The sequence below is a fragment of the Lepidochelys kempii genome, chromosome 5, assembly GCF_965140285.1.
Source record: "Lepidochelys kempii isolate rLepKem1 chromosome 5, rLepKem1.hap1, whole genome shotgun sequence".
Classification (NCBI taxonomy): domain Eukaryota; kingdom Metazoa; phylum Chordata; order Testudines; family Cheloniidae; genus Lepidochelys; species Lepidochelys kempii.
This window is the reverse complement of record NC_136384.1, coordinates 26,708,334-26,725,730: the sequence shown is the minus strand read 5'-3', so window position 1 is coordinate 26,725,730 and position 17,397 is coordinate 26,708,334. Positions and strand designations below refer to the sequence as shown.

The 17,397-nt window shown below is 41.1% G+C and overlaps 2 protein-coding genes across 4 annotated transcripts in view; one reads left to right on the top strand and one right to left on the bottom strand.

Annotated features, from left to right (window-relative positions):
* The window catches only part of WDR70 (WD repeat domain 70), a 271,059-nt gene extending 269,068 nt beyond the window's left edge, over positions 1–1,991 (bottom strand). For all 3 annotated transcript variants that reach the window (XM_073343800.2, XM_073343799.2, XM_073343801.2), the window contains exon 1: positions 1,850–1,991. In XM_073343800.2, the coding sequence (XP_073199901.2) occupies positions 1,850–1,901 (52 nt within the window). In that variant the 5' untranslated portion in view covers positions 1,902–1,991. The remainder of the gene's footprint in view (positions 1–1,849) is intronic.
* Positions 1,992–2,006: 15 nt separating this feature from the next.
* Positions 2,007–17,397, top strand: part of NUP155 (nucleoporin 155) — a 47,726-nt gene continuing 32,335 nt past the window's right edge. The window contains exons 1-12 of the mRNA XM_073343798.2: positions 2,007–2,215; positions 4,466–4,603; positions 6,106–6,202; positions 7,427–7,497; positions 8,088–8,180; positions 9,332–9,498; positions 10,483–10,588; positions 11,170–11,243; positions 11,593–11,684; positions 11,836–11,933; positions 12,418–12,570; positions 15,936–16,036. Of these exons, the coding sequence (XP_073199899.1) occupies positions 2,080–2,215; positions 4,466–4,603; positions 6,106–6,202; positions 7,427–7,497; positions 8,088–8,180; positions 9,332–9,498; positions 10,483–10,588; positions 11,170–11,243; positions 11,593–11,684; positions 11,836–11,933; positions 12,418–12,570; positions 15,936–16,036 (1,326 nt within the window). The 5' untranslated portion in view covers positions 2,007–2,079. The remainder of the gene's footprint in view (positions 2,216–4,465; positions 4,604–6,105; positions 6,203–7,426; positions 7,498–8,087; positions 8,181–9,331; positions 9,499–10,482; positions 10,589–11,169; positions 11,244–11,592; positions 11,685–11,835; positions 11,934–12,417; positions 12,571–15,935; positions 16,037–17,397) is intronic.

The following is a 17,397-nucleotide window of genomic DNA, read 5'->3' as shown; positions in this document are numbered from 1 at the left end:
CTGGATAAGCAGAGCTGCACACATAGTACATCGTAGCCACAAATATGGTGCTGGACAGACTCTTGTCCCTGCTGCTGTGGCAGCACTCAAGCAGGTTGTTGTTTTCCCAGCCAAACTCACTTCCCTCTCCATGTTCCCCAGTTACCCTTTATAGTCCTCCTTCCCCAATATATTTCTTGCACTTGTAAGTCCCTGGCATCATCCCCCCAAACAGGTTTAGCAGCATGGTTAGTTGGAGAGAACTCTATCTAAACATTGCACAAACACAGGCTCAAATCTCAGCCATCTGCCACTGTAGTATAGACACTACAGTGATTTTCTGAGTGGCGCCAGCTAGCTCAACAGACAAATTCTTCCATCTACTTAGCTGTGAATAAACTGGGGATTAGATCATCAAAACTACAGTGTGCAGAGCATGAAATTTTTCACAGCCCTCAGTGATGTAGCTGAGTCAACCGCGATGTAGCTAGGTCTACCTAAGTTTTAGATGTAAACCAGGCCTCAGTGTCCAATGGGATAGGGTTATAAAGTGTAATGGCTGAGATATTCAACAGTCACTTTATAGTTTTGCTTACAATTAGGATAAATTTGTAGGCCCAATATTACGATAGTACCTAGCTCCCTTAGGCTTGTTTGAAAAATCCTAGCCTTTATTAACAACATCTTTATTTAATTGGTTTGCACTTCATTTGGTAATAGTCCAGCAGCTTTATAGCTCTTTGTTAATTCTTTCCCATTTATCATCTTCTACTTAAGGAAAGGATAGTCTTGCAATTAAGATATTAACTTGGGACTTCCCAGTTCTGCCACAGACATCAAGTATATCCTTGGACAAGTCCCCTAATTTCTCAGTGCCTTAGGGCACATCTTCACTGGCAATGTTAAAGCACTGGCGCAGCATTGGATTGTGTAGTCACGGCTGAGCACTGGGAGAGCTCTCCCAGCACTCTGAAAAAAACCCACCTCCACGAGGGGCACGGCTCCCAACGCTGGTACACTGTCTACACTGGCACTTTACAGCACTGAAACTTGCAGCACTCGGGGTGTTTTTTCACCCTCCCGAGCGAGAAAGTTGCAGCGCTGTAGAGTGCCAGTGTAGACAAGCCCTTAGTTTGTTCATGCACAACGCAGGTGATGAGATGTCCTTTCTTGTGCTCTTTGTCTTGGCTTTTTAGACTGCTCTTCACTGCAGAGACTCTCTTACTGTGTGTATGCAGAGTGCCTAGCACAACAAGGTTCCAATCTCGCTGCTACAGTAATACTCATAAATAATAGAGATGTTGGCCCACACTGTGGTCTTAAAAACTCTAGCCTCATACTTTATCAAGTACAAACAACAGATTACAGACTAATGTTAGACATGCCTTCACTGAACATATCTTAATGTTCTGCCTGAGAGCAGACAACAACAACATGCTGTTTGTGAGGAACAGGGAAGGATGTAGGCCTCGTGGGGCGCTCGGCGCTGTACGCTAATCCAGCAGGAGAGTTTGTCGCTGAGACGCAGACTGGGCGCAGCGGGAGTTAAATCACACGCTGGCTGAGAAGATACCACCCATCTAAGCGCTGGGTACTGCTAGTGACTTCGGCACTGACCGGGGGGGGGGGAGGGTGTCACTTGCTAAGACCAGCCCTCAGAGGAGCAACCGAGCTCTTTTATTCCGTCACCTCGGCGCACACGGCCCGGCCCGGCCCGATCCAAGAGCCCAGGGATTACCAAGCTCTGCAGTCGAGGTGCGAGCGCCCAGGGCAGGCGCGCGGCGCTCCTCCTCCTCCTCCTCCCACCCCCCCGCCAGGTTCTCGGAGCCCCTGGTCCTGCTCTCCATCCTGCCCCTCCCCTTTCACTCACGAGACGCCTCAGCCGCCAGCGCCCCCACCCCAACGGTCTCCTCTGCATCCATCGCCGGATCTTCTTCCCTGCCGACGCCGCACCACAGCGACCAGTTTAAACTTAACCCTTCCCTGCGGGGGAGTCCTTCGCCGGAAGTGAGTGGTCGTGAGGCGGAAGTGCGTCAGACGCTCGGGCGCGGTGGCTGCTGGGGTTTGGCGCGGTCCTGTCTCTCTCCGGCCGATATCGCTATGCCTGTGGCGATGAGCCCGGCCGCCCCGGCCTTGCAGGAGGCGCTGGAGAACGCGGGCCGCATCATCGACCGGCAGATCCAGGATGATCGCTGCTACCCAGACCTGTCCGAGCTGCTGGTTGTGCCGGCGCCCGGTGAGGATCCGTACGGGCCCGCTCACCGCTCTGGTCCCCCGCTCAGAGCTTCCTCCTCCTCCCCTTGTGATTCTCCCCGGCCGGGTCGGGCGCACACGGCTCATCCCGCTGGGGCCCGGTGGTCACGCGGGGATCCGCGCGCTACCCCCCACCTCCCCTGCAGGGATGGCTGCTCTGGGGACCCTCTGCGGGCAGCAGTGCCAGAGCGCCCTGTACTGTGCCTCTGCGATCCTCTTCCTGCCCTCGGCCCCCCGCAGGCAGTCACATCCAGCCAAAACTGCAGCTCGTGGGGCACTGGCGTCTCTAGTCTCCAGCCCCTCCGGATGGTCGTGAAAACTGCACTTCAGAATCCTGGTTCCGCTGAGGAGTCTCCGAGGTTATGTCTACACTGCAGTGAAACACCCATGGCTTGCAGCGCTTGTGCTTCAGGGCTGTGAAATTGCAGTGTAGATATTTGGGCTGGGCTATGGGACCCTCGCCTCTTGTGTGGTGTCAGAGCTGGAGCCTGAATCTGTATTGCCCCAGCCCGATGGGCCCAGGCCAGCTGAGGGTGTTCTGTTGCACTGTAGATATACCCTGACATATGAGGCGCTTTAGGGTTGGTCTACACTATGGAGGGATGGACCTAAGTTATGCAACTTTAGCTATGTGAATAACGTAGCTGAAGTTGACATACTTAGATCTACTTATCGCGTTGTGTCGACGGGAGACACTCTCCTGTTGATTCCCCTTGTGATTTCCTTGAGGTGGTGTATGGGAGTCAACGCTAGAGCGATCGGTGGTCAATTTATTGAGTCTATACCAGACATGATAAATCGACTCCTCCTCTCCCCCGCTGGATTGATTGCTGCCCATCCATCGGGCTGGTACCATAGACAAGCTGTGAGCATCCACAGGTGACTAAGGCTAGCGCTGCCAGATAATTCCTGCAGTTTGCCTTAAGTTTATTGCCCATATTTCATGTATGTTGAGAATTTGCTTCCTTTGTGGTTCAGTTCAGTCATCTTTGATGGGTTATGTAGGTTTCTCCCTTGTCAGGAGCACCTCGCTTACGTGTAACAGTTACTTAAGTTAAAGCACCTGTCATTTTAAATGATCCTATAGTGAGCGATAGCATTGGGGTTGACTCTAGGAGGAAAACGGAAAAAAAAGAAGGGGGGAGAGATTGATGCTTAAATGCATCCAAAGAGGGTAAAGTCAACAAAACAAGGCCCCAATCTTGCAACTTTTTGTGCATGGACAGATTACACATCTTGTTCTCTTTTTTCCTCAAATAAAGAGTACAGTTTTTAAAACTGATTTCACTAATATAGAATATGAAACAGCAGTTCTAAAATGAAAATATCTCAAAAGTTACTTAGCTGTCAAAAGTGTAACTAAAGGGAAAGGAAGACAACATTTAGGAAGCTTTACAGACCGTCACTTTTCTTGGTCTGATAAGTCTCTTCCCACAAAGGAGACTCTCCTTGCATTTAGCCTAACTTGCATTTGGTGGCAGGAGAAAAACATTGCAAATGTAAACTTTGGAGTTTATAATAGACAGAGGGGACTGTATTTCACTTGTATTATACCAATGTAGTTTGTGAACAAGTTACGAGAGCCTTTCGGATGGAAGGTGCTTATAGCATATATATAAAATTAGATTTTGAGAGCCTATCAGCCAATTTTAGGAGGGCACTAGATGTTTTATTTGTTTTCTTTATTTAAAATGTATATTATAGATATGGCTTTAAACAAATACTCTTGAAATTGTGAAAGTCCCTCTTTTAAAAATACTTCATAAATATTTTGAGTGAGCTGTGTTACTCTTAGTGCACTTGTATTATTTGTGTATTGTAAATTTTGCTTTTGCTCATGTCTCATTTAGGATTTACAGTATAAAGTCCTGATTCTACAAACATTTATACACATGCTAAACTCATGTTTAATACTACTCGTATGCTTCAAATTAAACATGTGCTTAAGTCTTTGAAGGATCAGGGGCTAAAATTTGGTTTAGTTCTTCCCTGTGGTTTAAGGACTTTCTAGTTTGTCCATTTATCTGAAATAATCAACCAAAATTAAGAGAGGAATATAAAGTAGTCTAATTCAGGTTTAACAGAAATTAGTGCTTGCTAATTCAAATATTGGGGCAGGGGAAATCTCTTAAGGATAATTGAAGTAAAGTATCAATTGGGTATTATTTTTTGGCTGACAACTTGTTTTTCATATGAAACTTTAAAGTGTTTTATTTATTTATTTTAATTGCAGGTAGTCCCACAGTTTCTGGTATGTCCGATATGGATTATCCTTTGCAAGGACCTGGTTTGCTCTCAATACCCAATCTTCCAGAAATCAGTTCAATCCGCAGAGTCCCGCTTCCCCCTGAGCTAGTGGAGCAATTTGGACGTATCCTAATAAAAATAGCATGTTACTTTGTGTGTATAATAATTTTATAAATGAACTTTTGTTATTTCATAATCGCTTTGGCCCTGATCCTTCAAGCAGCTTCCCCTGGATGGACCCTTATCCTGCACACACCCACCCTGGAGTCCATATGGCTCCCAAGAAGTTACAGGGGTCCATCTATGTGAAGTTGCTTCAATAATCGGCAGCTACATATTGTAATTTTGATGCTTAATGACAGTTGGGTATGTTTGTCATAACAATTTTAGTACATTTACATTAAAGGGGTCTGTATATGTTAGAGGTAAAAATAAAGTGCTTTTAAAATCAAGTGGAATAACTTACTTGCGTGAGGTGCATATCTTTTTAGGGCTGTCAAACGATAAAAAAAATTAATTGCAAGAATAAAAATAGTTACAATTAATCACAGTTTTAATTGCACTGTTAAAAATAATAGAATGTCATTTATTTAAATATTTTTGGGTGTTACTTCTGTGCAGCAGCTCGTGGTGCGTGGCACTCAGCCTGTGGCTCAAGGCTGGCTCTGTGCTATCACATGGAGGAGGCTATGTCTTGCCAGAGCCCCGGGCCATCCCACAGCTCTCTGGCCACTCCTGGCTCACCAGGGGCACCATTTCAGATTTTGGTTTGTGTGTGAGTGTGTGTTAGTCAGCATGATATGCAGCAATCTCAACACACCAGCAGCCTAACTACTATCAAGCGTTCTGTAGGCACCAGCACAGCAAAGGAGAGTTTTAAGGATTTGAAGGTGAAAAATGATGTAGCTTTGCAGACATTTATGTAGAACTCCCGCCAAGCATGAGGGGCAGCATGGGAGTAAGCACAAAATTGCTTATTTTGGAAATTTAACAAGGGGGCAATGGAGGCAGGCATCATTGGTGGTAGGTAGTGTGGGGATAGGCCTGAAAGGCCTTGAAAGTGAAAATAGTCATTATTGCTTTCAATGGATTGTTCAATTTTAATGCTCATTTAAGTAATAGGGCTACAAAATGGTGCTTTTTTTTCCCCCCACCAACTCTGTAAAAAGGTGTCTGAGGAGAGAACATTTTATTCTGCCCAAGCATCAACAGTGGTAGTTATTGGTTTTCCCAGCATGGAGCATAGTCTATTTATGATGCACAGGTGGAACGTCCATTGGTATTACTGGTACTTACCAGCAGTAAATAGTGAATATGCCCCATGTGTTTGATATGCAATATCTTCAAACAAAGCAGGGCCAGAGAAAGCTGCAGTATGATGTCATAGCTTTGGGAGGTGCACAGCTAATACCAAGGAAATTTCCCCCAACATCTGTATCTGATTTCTTTTAAAGGTAGTTTTCATTTATTTTTTCACACTTGTCAAAATATGTCAGCTTCTCGTACACACATACAGAACTTCTTTAACTAGTATCTGTGCATATTCTTACAACTTTAAAATAGCCTGATGGGGATTTTGTCATGGCTAGCCTGAGTACATTATTCCTTACATCTGTGGTATTTCAGATATGCAATGTAATTGTATGATGGGAGTATTTTCAGATATCAGCAGGGCATGGCTGACTATTGACAGTGACATTTTTATGTGGAATTATGAAGATGGGTATGTAGAAAACAAATTTCTACAGGTATATATGGTGTTAAATCTGAATTAAGTCATGATTATAAGGGGAGTGGTTTGTTTCAGCACAGAAGTGTACTTATTTTAAGGTACCTTGATCATTTCAGGTTCTGGATTTTTGGTGTAGTGGGGATAAGAGATGGGTAAGGAAAATGCATGCCTTTAGTATTGGGCTTCTCTACTCTCCTAAAGTTGTTGGTGTATTTATATTGAGCTTGAGTTCAAAATTTTTAAGAGGAATGTTTTTATTTTAGACTCCATATGCTCATACAGCAATTAACTTGGTTGACTAGGTTTAATCCATGCATTATGGTGTATATGTAGTAGGCAATCATGTTCCCACAGTCAGCTATTTTTATGTTTATAATGTGGCTTTAGAATGATGAAGATATACCAAAGCTTTCTGACTTACATTTATTATTAATATAAATATCTTACCTGACTTATGATTTAAAGATTCATAAAACTATGATGATAAATTCATAGTCTTTTTGAATGCCTCAGGGAGAGATGCTTGTGATGCCCATTCAGTGCCTGGGTTTGTGTTCCTTATGTGTCTCTATAGTATAACTTATTTTCTGTAACTGCAGTTTTTCTTCTGAATTATTACACTTCTAGAGGAGATTTAAATGAGACTTGTGCTTTACACAGGGTTAGTTAATATCTCCAAAATGCATGCACCAATAGGGTTGAATAATACTAACTTCACGGTATTACAGGTGGGTTTTTTTATATATAGATTTTTTTCCCCATAGTAAATTAAACTCACTTTAGATAATTTTATCAGAAAGAAGGAAGGAAGGAAAGAAAGTTGGTTGTGAATAGTGCAGTGAATCCCTTTCTCCTGTTGAGCTATATCTGGACTAACTTTGGGAGTACTATAGACTACAAAATAGACTGTGTGAATAGACAAGGAACTGAGAATTAAAAATACAGTTGGATTTTAAATTTGAAACTTAAAGCATAAATGACTACTTCATTCCAAACAGAGGATTGGTTACATAGCTATTATGATGACTTTTTTCGGTCAGTGCCATTCTAATGGTCTTGCTTCCACCCTAAGAAAAGAATGCAGAAGATGGGTTACAATTGTTGTATAGTAACAGAAGAATTTAAAAGTTTCAGATTCTGTATATTTAGAAATTATTGGATATTGAAAGTCTTTTCTGTTGTGCTTTGATGTAATTTTTTCTCATTTGTTGACAGGGGAGACCTTGCTTATTTTGATGGTCTTAGTGAAACTATTCTTGCTGTGGGTCTTGTGAAGCCAAAGGCAGGTAATAAAAAATGCATGACAGTGACCAGAATTCTGTAGCTGCTGAACACTGTCAAAAATTTAAAAAACTGATTAATTTTCTTTACGAAACTAGAGGCGTTATGGAAGGATTTACAAGTCACAAGTAGTGAGGTAGTCATGAACATTAGAGATCTTACAATTACTGCTAAGTTACAATCTAATGTTTTATACTATTTGAAAACTAGGAATTCTGACTTGCTGTCAGCTGGCATGAAATATTGGTTTCTAGCTGTAGTAGTTCTTTTGGTCACAGCTGCTTACATCAGATTGGACACAGAGTTGGAGAGAGGGGGTAGGGTTGGAGGTTAAAAGAAGATAGTAATAAGAATATCATTTTAAGACTCAATATTTCATGACTTGTCAGAGCTGGAATAGAATGAGATAAAGCATTGGAAAATTGGGCATCTGAATGGTATATAGTTTTCTAATTCTGGCGCTTCACAAGCTGTCAGACCTTCAATATGACTAACCCTCAGACCATTGTAAATTGCATGCAGGGAAGATGTTGATCTTAGTATGAATCTGGTGTACTGGCCTTGAACTAAGTTCTAACTTTTCTTCTTTTCTTAGGTATTTTCCAGCCTCATGTACGATACCTACTGGTTCTGGCCACTCCTGTGGATATAGTGATTCTAGGACTTAGCTATGCTAATTTGCAAGCAGGTAATTCTCTCTCGCATCCCAAGTAAATATAAATTTCTAGGATAATATTCTCAGTTGCGAATTAATTGCCACACAACATTAATTTATTACTAGTCATGTAATTTAAAAAATATTAAGCTGCATGCTAAGGGGCTTTTCCTAAAATTCTATGGCTTTCTGCATCCAGGGTGAAAGAACTTTATAGCATCCTTTTCACGTAGGATACAGTATCCTGTCCTGCAAGAGATTCAGAGAAGTATCTTCTCTGTTACCCACCCTTTAGTTCTTTTTGAAGATACTCTGACTGTTAACTGTTTCCCAGTAATCAAGTATTGTGTTGAGGGAGGAGCAGCATGTGAACTGCATCAGTTTTTAATGTGTCTTAGGGTATATCTACACTGCATTTTGGAGCGAGTAGGAGCATGCCTTCCTGACCAGTAGACAGACTCTAGGTAATGGTGCTCTTTCACACTCTCCAAAAATAGCTGTCTAGAGAGCACTTTGAAGTTGTGGCTTGGGCTCTGAAGCCTAGGGCTGGTGATGGCTTCAAGCCTGAGCTCCAGCCTGAGCTGCAACTTCAAAGATCTGTCTATACAGCTATTTTTAGAGTGCTAGTGGGACCCCACTAGCCCCGATCTGTCAACCCAGGCTGGGAGGCTTGCTCCCACTTGGAGCAAAATGCAATGTAAAGGTACCCTTATTGGCAAATTCTAAACTCTTTGGCATTTGATTCAGAACCACGGAAAACTCAAGCCCAGTACTGTATATTTTTACACATGAAATGTGTAAGTAGAAAAAATAAATGAGAGGTTTTGAGAAAGTTATGAGGGAGTAAGAATATTAGAGGGCTAAAATAGAATATATTTTCAATAGGTTGTTGTTATGATGTCTCTGTTTGATAGACAAACTGGGAAGTCTTATGTTTAGATTTGTCAGGATTTTGGGATATTAATTGTATTGATTATAAGCTTCCGAGAGAGGTAAAATGTAAACAAAACTTGCTGTGACTTTAAAAAAAAGAAAAGAAAGAAACCAACTCTGGCAGTCCACTAAGCTGCAGTCTCACTATAGTGTTTCCTGATTTTCTGAAATAGTCCTAAATCACAATACCATGGTATTTAAACAAGCAAACTTAACAGATGTGATGGGGGTTTTTTCTTGATTTCTTTAAGGTTCTGGAGCCCTGAATGACAGCATGTCTGGAGGAATGCAGCTGCTTCCAGATCCTCTCTATTCACTCCCTACTGATAATACCTATCTTCTAACCATAACTTCCACTGAAAATGGCCGTATCTTTTTGGCTGGAAAGGATGGCTGTTTATATGAAGTAGCTTATCAGGTGAATATAGTCTTTATGCAAAGGTATTTTTGTTCTTGGTTATGGGGTTGGGGTTTTGGGAACTGAAAATTTGTCAATCTTGTCACCTCATTTCCACAATTCTGTTGCCTGCCTTAATTTATTTTGAGTGATAGCTCTGAGCTCTTAATACAGAAATACTATCAACCTATAGTCATGATAAGCTAATTTATTTGAGAAATGAGCAAAAAAAATTGTTCTGCAAAGGGCAAGCATCATGAGATCTCCTTTCTGACAACTTCTACAGACACTGCTGTCCCCAACCATCTTATCTCTACCTTCAAAACCACCTTACTAGGAGCAGCTGTTCTGATTATTGGAGACTGATAAAACCTAGAAGTTGACTGGGATGAGGTTTGATCTGCTGTCATGAATTTAATTTTACTTCACTGACTCAATCTGCAGACTTGAGCCCAGTCCTTTGTCTCTAAAGCGGCACTGTTAAAGTCTTTTATAGGCTGTTTATTTTTTTATTACAATAAACAGAAGAAAGTACTGATTATTTTTATTAATTTACATTATATCAGCACTTGCAAGTCCCAACTAAGTCATGGGCCCATTGTGGAATGTCCTGTAAAAGTAAATCCCTGCCCAAAGAAGTTAAAATCTTAATTTTAAGATATATTCAGCAGGTGGCTGTAACAATCAGCCAATCAGTTTCCTTTGTTTGGATCGTTTCTTGACACATTGCAGGAGAGAGAAAGATATTACAACCACACCCATGCACCCCAAAAATGGAAAATGTGATTAGAAAACCACACACAATGGCTTTGAGATTCAGAGGCTTCTAAGTTTCTGAAACAACTTTTACTTTTTTTTTTTTTTTTTAAATTATCTACATTTCAAATAGAGAGTGTCCCTTTAAAACTGGGTTCATGAAAACTATGTGTATTGCGTCATCATGCAGGAGTTCACATGGCTAGTTTACCTAGCTAGTTTTAATGCTTTATATGTTTTTAATTGTAGGCTGAGGCAGGCTGGTTTAGTCAACGATGTAGAAAGATCAATCATTCAAAGAGCTCCCTTTCTTTCCTTGTTCCTTCATTGCTGCAATTCACATTCTCAGAGGATGGTAGGTGATAAAGTATCAATAACTGAAATGTTTATAAGTTAATGTAAAAAAAACCTTAGGCCAACATTTTCACACTTGGGTGCATTGAGTTAAAGACTATGGGATTATGGGACGAAAACAAGTGGTTGCCAATTCTGAAAATCAAGTTACTTACTTAGATCCCTAAATATGGATTTAGGTATTGAAGTCTGAAAATGTTAGCCATAATGGCTAAAGTCCCTGTTTTGTGGTATAAATTTGGTAAGTTTTACATACTGGAGTGAAAATATTGTAATCAGTATAGCAAAACTTTTACTAGAAATTGTTATACAAATATTTAAAATGTTTGTTTTGTAATGGATTAGACAGTGATAGTCTGTTGTTCTACTGTACTTCAGTAAAATATTAATATGTCGCTTTTAAATCTGTTCCTGGGCAGGAGCCCATTGTAAATGGAATGCCCTGTATGAGTACATTCTAATAAGTGATTCCGTCAAATGCCAGGCAAATCTACCCTTGTAAAGTTTCAGTACTGTCAATTTTACTGTATTAACTAGTTTGCACCAAATCCAGTTTTGATTTTCACATGCTTTTTTTTGCAGATCCCATAGTTCAAATTGCCATTGACAATTCTCGAAACATCCTATATACCCGTTCAGAAAAAGGAGTGATACAGGTATCTGAATAATTTCCATGTCTTATTTGGAGTTTCTTACGTGCATATGTTATTTTTATCCTCCCCATCTGAAAAACTATGTTTGTACATTAGGATTCTCTATATGCCAGTCAAGACATGAAGGATTTCCCCCAGGGATTTTATTCCTGCATTTATTTCCCTCCCCCTCTGAACTATATTGTGGCCACAATCCTTGCTGTTGAAAACTAGGAAGGACTACTGCTTCAGTCCTCTGGTGTATGGAAGCTTGAGGCCATAGAAGAATTGAGAGCAATCTGAGTCACTGCATGATGGGATAAAGTTATGTGCATTAATTTAATTTAAATACTAAACTGTTATTAAATTACAGGTTTATGATCTGGGCCAAGATGGTCAAGGAATGACCAGAGTTGCTTCTGTTTCTCAGAATGCTGTTGTTTCTGCTGCTGGAAACATTGCCAGGTAATATGAAGTGTGTGATTGAAATACTTCCTATTGGGCAATCTGTTCGTTTCTTTTTTTTTGTTTTACCAAACTTTGGAAGAGTGTTGTGTATTCTCTGATTTGTTTATTGCATGATGTCAGTTACGTAAACGCTTTTCTGTTCTTTTAGGACTATAGATCGTTCTGTTTTTAAGCCTATTGTTCAGATAGCAGTGATTGAAAATTCAGAATCTATAGATTGTCAGTTGCTGGCAGTGACACATGCTGGTAAGAAATCAATATTACCTCCTTCCCTTATCAGTAAATAAGACCTGCTTAGGTTCGGAAAATTGGCAAACATTTTTCTTTGCAAGGTTGTCTGTCCCCCATGCATACTATAACATTTATATAGTAATCGTTATAATAATGTTACCTGTTCTTTGTATATTGCTTCATACATTCAAAGCACTTCAGACATCTGATAAATACTTGATCCTACCATATAACTATTTATGCTGTTTTACAGTTCAGGAAATAGGGGGAGAGTGGTTTGTCAAAGGTTACGCAGAAAACTAGTGGCAGATCAGGACCAGAATTATTTGACTTGGATAGAAGGATCATTTTCAAGAAAGGAATGTAATAATATTTATATAGAATTTCTTACAAGCTTCTGAATTAAGCCTTGCATCAAATATGTTGAGACTGTTAGCCACTTATAATATTTCCACAAAATCCATTGCCTAAGAGTGATCTCCTTTTTTCTTTGGCCTAGGTGTACGAATGTATTTTAGTACATCCCCATTTAAGCATCCAATGGCTCGACCCTCAATGTTAACACTGGTTCACATCCGCTTACCTCCAGGATTTTCCGCTGCTTCTAATGTGGAGAAGCCATCAAAGGTGCACAGAGCTCTTTATAGCAAAGGTAAGCCTTGGAGTGCAGGTTAAATAAGATCCATTCTTTAAGACTTTTATAAGTAGTCCCACCATGATTGCATTTTACAGTAGGAAACTTGGTGTAGGAAACTTTGAGTTTAACACAGGCAGTGGTACGGTACACTATCCTATCACTGTACCTCAAGTTTATCCTTGAAAGACATTCTCTAGACATGACATAGTGATAGTTAGGCTCTGTGCCCATTAAGTCCTTGGTCTGTGAGCTTAGTTTGCCAAGAAGTGTGCCAGTTATGTTAGTGATCTTGTCTGAATTACTAATTGATTTCATATAGGCCGGCCTAATAGCTTTCAGGTGGCTTCAGTTTTTGGTCACTTCTGACCTAGACCAAATTCAAAACTGTGACCCAGAAATGGAAGAAAACTCTTTATAGTGTAATTGACCTCTTCAGCCATTCAGTTGTCTTCCAGGTAAATTTTCAAAGACGCATAGGGGAGACATGCAACTAAGCACTTTAAAGTCCCTGAACACACTACATGACCAAACCACATTGCAGTTCCTCAAAATGTTACCCATTCGTGTTTGTTGTTCTTCTGTTTTTAATAAAAACATAGATTTTTGAGGCGTCAGTATCAAATTAAATTTGCTGTGTATTAACCGAGTTTAGTCATATTGTGACAAGGCACCTCCTCCACCTGTTCAGCCTCAGCGTTTCTCTATCTGGTGGTGGGGGCCTGGAGTAAATTGGTCTTACTCTGGAGGGTCTCCCTGTCCTTCACCCCCATCTCCTTTATTTTTCAATATTTACAAAGTAGGCCCAAGTAATACTGTTTAGCCAAACAAAAGAAACTCAAAATACAAAGAGAGAGTACCTTTCCTTACCCCCTCTCTGGGGTGTTGCCTTATTATGCTGGCTTCTGGGTGCCAGTCCTTCCCCAAACCACAGTTGGCTTGATTGCATCACATATAGGGAGGAGGGCAGCCTTCCCCCCAGGAGAAACCTTTTCTCCCTACTGCCATTACCTCTGCTGCAACTTGTCTCTCATCTCTCCTCCTCCTCTCTTACCAGAAAAGGGGTTTTTGAAGATCACAGGCAACCCTTAATTGGCCTCAGGCTCTCCAGTTAAACTGAGGTAACCTTTTCAGCTCGAAGGGAAAAGGGCCTTTACCATTTTAGGGCTGATATACCTGACTTCCACCACTCTCTTATAACCACCCTAGTCCCGCAGCCCACTGGGGATATCAGCTGGCAGCTCCTCCACGGAGCCGTGAGCACGGATGTGTATTTGGCATGATTCACTCCTGTCCCTGAAGCCTGTCCCTTCTCTGGTGTGAGGGAGACCCTGCCGCACATTTACCTTGAGTGCATCAGTTTGCAGCCCCTTTTCCAGCTACTCCTGGACCTCCTTTTAAGTTTTTGGCTGCACTTCTCCCCCCACCTCCTTATATATGCACATCCTATCCACGGTCCCACAAAGTCATGGGACCTGCTCGTCAGTTTCTTCCTAGCGATGGCCAAGGTGGCCATCTATAACGGCAGGGAGAGGATGTTGGCTGAGGCGGTTCTCTGCGACTGTGGGGCCTATTTCCAAACCTCCCTCCGTTCACACATCCAGGCAGAGTTCCTCTGGGCAGCATCTGCTGGTTCCCTTGACATGTTTGAGGAGCAGTGGGCGCTGGCTGGGGTTCTCTGATCAGTGTCCCCTCAGGTTTCCTATTTTTGACCCTTTGCCCTTCACACCTGTCTCTGTTATTTTGTCCATTGTCCTCCATAATTACTTGAGTTTCCAGGCTCTGTGGATCGTCCCCATGGGCTGCGGGATGGTCCTTTAGCCGTGGGTGAGCTTGCACTCACCCATCTCCCTGGAACCCAATAGGACCACTCACGTATAGGTGTCAGATCTGACTTCGTCACACTCTGAACTTTGAACCCCTTCTAAATATCTGGAATAAATAGCCCTTGCCAGTAATAATAATAATAATTAATAATGAAGACTTACATTGTTCTTTATATGTTCAGAACACTATACTAGTATTAATAAATCCTTATAGGTCTCCTGTGAGAGAGTGATTGCAGAGTAGATGTTTGCAAGGACATACAGCAAGGCTGAGGTTGACCCATTTGGTCCAGAAAGTGGTTGTCAATCTATTTGCCATTGTGGACCACATATGTAGCTCTCGGTGCATTATGTGGGCCACGTCCACATAATATATATGTTCTTATGTACCTGTCTGGCCCTGAGGATGTCACGTGGGCTGCAGTTGTGTGCTGATTGGGCCGCAAGTGGGCTGCAGGTTGAGAACCACTGGTCCAGATCATAGCAGTAACAGTACCCAACCTTTCTTCAGTAAAATTATTTTAGTTTTTTTCTTCTATATTTTTAGTTAACCTTTTTTCTGTTTAAACTTGTGCTACATAGCATATAGCTTAAGGGCCAAAAACATCATGCATCATTCTGTTATGATCTAGTTACCCTTCGGAAGTGTAGGGTGAAGCCATACCACTTTTATTGCCGGTGAACACTGGTAACAAGCAGTTGTTATTACTCTGTCATGGAAGACACAACTGTAAGCACATATTACAATCTGTGTATTTTGCATAAATATATACAAACAAGATGTGGCTCCTTGATTTCCAGAAAATTCTTAGTAAGGCCCTTGTGTTGTGAAGATTGGATATTCATGTGCCTATCCTTGAAGTGCATCAGAGAGTTTGTGTATTATTTTAGCACTGAACTCTTTCTTCCAGATGAACCTTGTGTCTCCAACTCTGAATGCAGCAATTTGCATTTTTGTCACTGCGCTAGTGATAGAGTGATGAATCTACTTTAGGGAAGAGCTATTTAAAATTTTCACAGCATGGAATTTATTATTAAAATAACTTCCAGATATTTTTTACTTTCAGGGTATATTTAAACATCTCATAATCTTTCATAAAAATCAGTGAAAAACGTTCAATTATTTCTGTCTTAATTTTAACCTTCATCCTTGTTTGTGTGCATGTATAGAGTATCTTGGAATACATTAAAAAGAAAAGGAGGACTTGTGGCACCTTAGAGACTAACCAATTTATTAGAGCATAAGCTTTCGTGAGCTACAGCTCACTTTGTGTGCATATATAGTGCATGTTAGACTATACTGCAAAAGGGATCCAACAGACTGTTCAAATACAGACTCCTGAACCAAAAGAGCAGTTAAATATACATCTGCACTAAAACCCCTTAGATACTTAAGTTTATAAACTCAACCAATGGCTAGATGTTGATCCCCTTGTAAGATTAATTTAAGAATGTGTAGAATGGACTTGTACTGAATTTAAATATAGGTTTAGCAACAGTGGGCCTGATGTAAGTTTTCGCTTCCGCTACAGAGTCTTAATTTTACTCTTTTGTTAGGTGTCCTGCTGATGGCTGCTTCCGAAAATGAGGATAATGATATCTTGTGGTGTATCAATCATGATTCTTTCCCTTTTCAAAAACCAATGATGGAAACACAGGTAGTAACCTCTTCAATATTGTAAAGTAATATCAATTTTTTGAGGCGGCATGGAGAATATTATTTGAATATCATAGGCTCCATGAATCACTTTTTAAGTTCCTATATAGAAAAGGTAACTTACACAAAAACTCCTGTGACTAGTTATTTGGTAAATATTTATCGAACTATGTAACTGTTAAGTGTAGTTTTTTTGTCATACCTGTCTCACACTAGGTATCTCTGTTTTGTGAATGGAGCTGGTGTCTTTCAGTTGGAGCTGCCACTTTAATAGTCTCCAGCTGAAGAACCCAGTTTGATGCAAAGTAGGATTGTAAGAAACACCTTGACCATTATAAATTGTTGGAAATTTTCTACTGTTTTTGTTTTGGTGGTGCCTGCAATGTGCAAGGCACTGTCCATAAACACAGCAAGACGTAGTCCTGCCACATAGCGTTTATAATCTAAGAGGAGCAACATTTACTTCTACGGGGAAGCAAAGAAATCTGTGGGAGACATAAATTCTGCACATGCGCAGTGGCGCAGAATTCCCCTAAGAGTAAACATTTGAAGGGCAGGGGAGATACTACATTATTTTTGTTTAATTAAACAAGTATATCAGCTCCGCCATACTTCCCTCAATCATTCCATTGGTTGGCTCATTTCTTGTAGGTGTCACAGGTGAAGGGTGGGTCTGTAGGAGAGATTTGAAGGAGGAGAGAATCATTGCCTTATGGATCAGTTCAGTTAGGGCATTCCATGGACAGGGTACAGCTTGGAAGAAGGCATGAAGATTGTTGTTGGAGAAGTGGACAAGTGAGCTGTCAAGAGTAGTATGGTTGAAGCAGTTTGGTAGTGTTTGGAGGAAGGGGCTGGTTGTGCCATACAGAGTTGAAACCTGATCTACAGTTTTCTCCTTTCATCATTCCCTGACTCACCCATCAGTTTCCTCCCTTCTGGTTCCTCTTTCTGTTTCTTTTCAGCAATGCTTGTGTAAGAGAAAATAAATAATGCTTAGATAGCTCCTATGTAGGCAGTTTGCTGTTTGGCCCTTCAGAAGGGCTTCTCCATCTATTCCTAAAATACATGGGGAGAGCTGGGAGAGGACTGATGATCTGAGTGGGTGTAGGAGCTGCTTGAGCAGCTTGGCGGGATCCCCGACATATTGGAAGAGTCCTTTCAAAACAAAACAACCATAAACTGAAGGAACACCTTGGAGACTAGACAGTTAGAAACTGGATCTAGGAGTGTGGACGAAAACAAGTAGGTGGTAGATACCTTTAAGTGACGTCCGTCCTACGAAATGCCTTGGCCTCAATTATATATCACTGTTGCCAGTCTGTCACTGGAAGTTTTTTAAAAATCTCATGTCTCACTTGCAGC